The 5,000-nt window shown below is 59.6% G+C and overlaps 1 protein-coding gene across 1 annotated transcript in view; it reads left to right on the plus strand.

Moving 5' to 3' along the window:
• LOC143281484 (uncharacterized) overlaps positions 1 to 5,000 on the plus strand; it is a 70,956-nt gene that overhangs the window by 1,497 nt on the left and 64,459 nt on the right. The window contains exon 1 of the mRNA XM_076586694.1: positions 1 to 684. This exon is cut by the window's left edge and continues 1,497 nt beyond it. Within this exon, the coding sequence (XP_076442809.1) occupies positions 148 to 684 (537 nt within the window). The 5' untranslated portion in view covers positions 1 to 147. The remainder of the gene's footprint in view (positions 685 to 5,000) is intronic.

A 5,000-nucleotide genomic window follows, 5' to 3' on the forward strand; every position in this document is an offset into this window, starting at 1 on the left:
CATCCAAGAGAGCCGTTGCAGTTCTTTCTAGTCAACCCTTGGCTTCAGTAACGTATTTATCCAAAGATCCAGATCCAGAAATCAATCAATCGATCAGAGCCCCCCGGCCCCCAAACCCACAACCCCACCCCTCCCAAAAAAAAGATCATGCCGACGACGGCTGACAACGAGAAGGAGGATCAGCAGCAGCAGGCTCGGTTCGCGGAGTGCGTCAGGTCCTACAACTGGCAGGGCCTGGCCGTGCTCCTCAAGGAAGCCGGCCCCGCGCGGGCCGAGGAGCTGGTGACGTCACTGGTGGACCCTGACAAGCAGGCCACGGCGCTCATCGTGTGCGCCCGCGCCACTCCCCCCTCCTCCGCCACCAGCACCACCACGCTCCAGCCCCCCGGGGAGGACCTTGGAGGAGGAGGAGGAGGGGGAGGAGGAGGAGGTAGCGGGGGAGTGCTGGAGACGTGCCAGCTTCTGGTGAAGTACGGGGCGAACTTGAACCGTCGGGACGCGGCGGGCCGTAGCGCCCTGCACTGGGCCGTCAGCTCCCGGCACAAGGTGCAGCTGACGGCCCTCCTCCTGTCCATGGGCGCCGACGTCAGCAGCGGCGACAACGGGGGCCGCTCGCCGCTGCACAGCGCCATCCTGGCCGGCAACGATCCTGGGGTGGCCCTGCTGCTGCAGCACGACAGGCAGGTGGGTGGTGTGTGTGTGTGTGTGTGTGTGTGTGTGTGTGTGGTGTGGTGTGTGTGTGTGTGTGTGTGTGTGTGTGTGTGTGTGGTGTGTGTGTGTGTGTGTGTGTGTGTGTGTGTGTCGTGTGTGTGTGTGTGTGTGTGTGTGTGTGTGTGTGTGTGTGTGTATGTGGTGTGTGTGTGTGTGTGTATGTGGTGTGTGTGTGTGTGTGTGGTGTGTGTGTGTGGTGTGGTGTGTGTGTGTGTGTGTGTGTGTGTGTGTGTGTGGTGTGTGTGTGTGTGTGTGTGTGTGTGTGTGTGTGGTGTGTGGTGTGTGTGTGTGTGTGTGTGTGTATGTTGTGTGTGTGTGTGTGTGTGTGTGTGTGTATGTGGTGTGTGTGTGTGTATGTGTGTGTGTGTGGTGTGTGTGTGTGTGTGTGTGTGTGTGTGTGTGTGTGTCAGTGTGTGTGTGTGTGTGTGTGTGTGTGTGTGTGTACCGAGTGATGATGTCACCCTGTTCATTGTACGTTTGGTGACGTCACGTTCACCTGAGCCTGTAATGACGTCACGCTGTTCGTTCTACGTTTGGTGACGTCATATTCACATGTACCTGTAATGACGCCAAGCTGTTCGTTGTACCTTTGGTGGCGTCACAGTCACCTGTGTACCTGTGATGACGTCACGTTGATCAGGCGCTTTTGGTGACGTCACGTTCACTTGTATCTGTAATGGCGTCACACCGCTTGCGAACCATGTAATGACGTCATGTTGCTACGTACCCTGTAACGACGTCCCAATGCTCATGCACCTTGTAATTACGACACACTGTTCATGTAACATGATTACGCCACACTGCTCATGTACCCTGTCATGATGTGACACTGTTTATGTACCATATGATCACGTCACACTGTTCCTAACTATCTGTGCTGACGTGATACTGACATGTGCCCTGTAATGACGTCACACTGTTCATGGTTCCTGCGATGATGTTGACACTGTTCGTGCTCCCTGTAATGTATTACGTCATAATGTTCATGTACTTTGCAGTGACGTCACACTAGTCATGTACGCTGTAATGACGTGACACTGACGCAGCAGCATACCAGGCACGCAAGCTATCACGCACCTTCTTCAAATTTCAACAAGCACTAAAACTTCAAGCTGATGGTTGAACTCCACCCCCACGCCACCGCCCCCCCCCCCCTCCCACATCCTTCCCCCCCCCCTCCTCTCTCTCTTCTTCTTCTTCTTCTGTGCCGTATCTCTAACAACAACAACAACAACAATAACATTAACAATACCACTACTACTACTACTTCTACTTCTACAAAGAAGAAGGAGAATGAAATAGGGCGCTGAAAACTTCTAGAAGCAAAAGCTTGCCCTCGTTTCATTGAGCGTTTCCGCAGGCACAATTTGTCCCTCCTCAGGCCACCTTTTTAGCTTTTCTGCTGGGCTGACCAATCTGAAGTGCTGACAATGGGAGAAGTGTTGCCCTTTTCGCTTTGTGGACACAAGCGCTGAACGTATAGCTGACTATGACTAAGCCTTCATGATCGTGAGGCTGTGTGTGGAGTGTGGAGTGCATTGGCTTTTTTTTGTCCGTGCCCGTTGATTTTAGATTGGTGATTTGGAATCGAAGGGGGGCCCGGGGGGGGCGGGGGGGGGGGGGGTTGGTGGTGTGTGGGCGGTGGTGGAGGGGTGGTGATGGTGGTGGTGGTGGTGGTGGGGGGGTGTTGGTGGGGAGTGAGGGGATGGGGGCGTTGGGGATGAAGGGGGGGGGGGGGCGGTAGGAGGCAGAGGAACGTGTCCGCGTGTGTGGCCACGTGTCTGTCTGTCTGTCCATCTCTCTTGCTCTTTTTTTGTCATATTCTTTCGTGTGTGTGTGTGTGTGTGTGTGTGTGTGTGTGTGTGTGTGTGTGTGTGTGTGTGTGTGTATATGTGTGTGTGTATGTGTGTGTGTGTGTGTGTGTGTGTGTCTATCTGTGTATGACTCAGTCTGTATGTGTGTGACTTGTTTTCTTTCTCTCTTTGTTATGTTGTTTATTTTCTCTTTTGCGCGCGCGCGCGCGCGTGTGTGTATGTGTGTGTGTGTGTCTGTGTGTGCTTATGTGTGAGCATGTGTGCATGCGTGTATGTGTCTGTGACTATGTGTTTGCTGCGTGTGTGTCTGTCTGTCTTTCTGTCCGTCTGTCTGTCTATGTGTCTGCGTGTCATGACACAGGAAGCGAATGATGAGCTCCTCAAGGCAGCATCTCAGTCAGTCAGCTCAGCTCCACGCAGGCAGATTGATTATAGTGGAGAGTGTCTTGCCCAAGTTACATCCCCACTCTCTTGGCCAAGAGGGTTTTAGGACAGTCGGCGTTGGGATGGTTCCAAAAGGCCAACTAGCCCACAAGGCTGCAGCACTAAGAACCAGTGCAATTTTGCCTCCTAGTTTGAGAGTCACAGTCCTTCACAAAAGACTAAGCTGTAAATGATTTCCCATTGACTGGAGAAACCATTGATAATACAGCTCTCACTTTGCTGTTGGCCCAAATGTAAAACTTATGTCAATCTGTGATATAAGCCGACAACACAACACAACACCACACAACACAACACAACACCTCACAACACCACACCACACCACACCACACACCACACCACACCACACCACCACAACACCACACCACACCACACACCACACAACACAACACCACACCACACCACACAACACAACACCACCACACAACACAACACCACACCACACCACACACCACACCACACCACACCACACCACACACACCACACCACACCTCACCACGATGTGTCGATGACAGCTTTGCCGGAGGTGAAAAGCAGGGACGGAGGTGGAGGGGGCAGGGGGGGAGCGAGGGGAGGTGGAGGGGGCAGGGGGGAGCGAGGGGAGGTGGAGGGGGCAGGGGGGAGCGAGGGGAGGTGGAGGGGGCAGGGGGGAGGAGTGAGGGGAGGTGGAGGGGGCAGGGGGTAGCCAGGGGAGGTGGAGGGGGCAGGGGGGAGCGAGGGGAGGTGGAGGGGGCAGGGGGGAGGGGGAGCCAGGTGAGGTGGATGGGGCAGGGGGGAGCCAGGTGAGGTGGATGGGGCAGGGGGGAGCCAGGGGAGGTGGAGGGGGCAGGGGGGAGCGAGGGGAGGTGAAGGGGGCAGGGGGGAGCCAGGAGAGGTAGAGGGAGCAGGGGGGAGGGGGAGCCAGGGGAGGTGGAGGGGGCAGGGGGGAGGGGGAGCGTGGGGAGGTGGATGGGGGCAGGGGGGGAGCGAGGGGAGGTGGAGGGGGCGGGGGGAGCCAGTGGAGGTGGAGGGGGCAGGGGGGAGCGAGGGGAGGTGGAGGGGAGCCAGTGGAGGTGGAGGGGGCAGGGGGGGAGCGAGGGGAGGTGGAGGGGAGCGAGGGGAGGTGGAGGGGGCAGGGGGAGCCAGGGGAGGTGGAGGGGGGCAGGGGGGAGCGAGGGGAGATGGAGGGGGCAGGGGGGAGCCAGGGGAGGTGGAGGGGGGAAGGGGGAGGAGCGAGGGGAGGTGGAGGGGGTAGGGGGGAGCCAGGGGAGGTGGAGGGGGGCAGGGGGGAGGAGCGAGGGGAGGTGGAGGGGGGCAGGGGGGGAGCGAGGGGAGGTGGATGGGGCAGAGGGGAGCGAGGGGAGGTGGAGGGGAGCGAGGGGAGGTGGAGGGGGAAGGGGGGAGCGAGGGGAGATGGAGGGGGAAGGGGGGAGCGAGGGGAGATGGAGGGGGAAGGGGGGAGCGAGGGGAGATGGAGGGGAGCGAGGGGAGGTGGAGGGGGCAGGGGGGAGCGAGGGGAGGTGGAGGGGAGCGAGGGGAGATGGAGGGGGCAGAGGGGAGCGAGGGGAGGTGGAGGGGAGCGAGGGGAGGTGGAGGGGGAAGGGGGGAGCGAGGGGAGGTGGAGGGGGAAGGGGGGAGCGAGGAGGGGAGATGGAGGGGGAAGGGGGGAGCGAGGGGAGATGGAGGGGGAAGGGGGGAGCGAGGGGAGATGGAGGGGAGCGAGGGGAGGTGGAGGGGGCAGGGGGGAGCGAGGGGAGGTGGAGGGGAGCGAGGGGAGGTGGAGGGGGAAGGGGGGAGCGAGGGGAGGTGGAGGGGGGAAGGGGGGAGCGAGGGGGAGGTGGAGGGGGCGGGGGAGCGAGGGGAGGTGGAGGGGGCAGGGGGAGCGAGGGGAGGTGGAGGGGGGAAGGGGGGAGCCAGGGGAGGTGGAGGGGGGCAGGGGGGAGCGAGTGGAGGTGGAGGGGGCAGGGGTGGGGGGTTCTTGCCGGTTGTTTACATGGTGTTCACATGGAAACTTCGCCACCAGGCGAGAGCTGATTGAATATGATGATGAAT

The sequence above is a fragment of the Babylonia areolata genome, chromosome 4 (genome assembly GCF_041734735.1).
Source record: "Babylonia areolata isolate BAREFJ2019XMU chromosome 4, ASM4173473v1, whole genome shotgun sequence".
In the NCBI taxonomy this organism is placed as follows: Eukaryota; Metazoa; Mollusca; class Gastropoda; order Neogastropoda; family Buccinidae; genus Babylonia; species Babylonia areolata.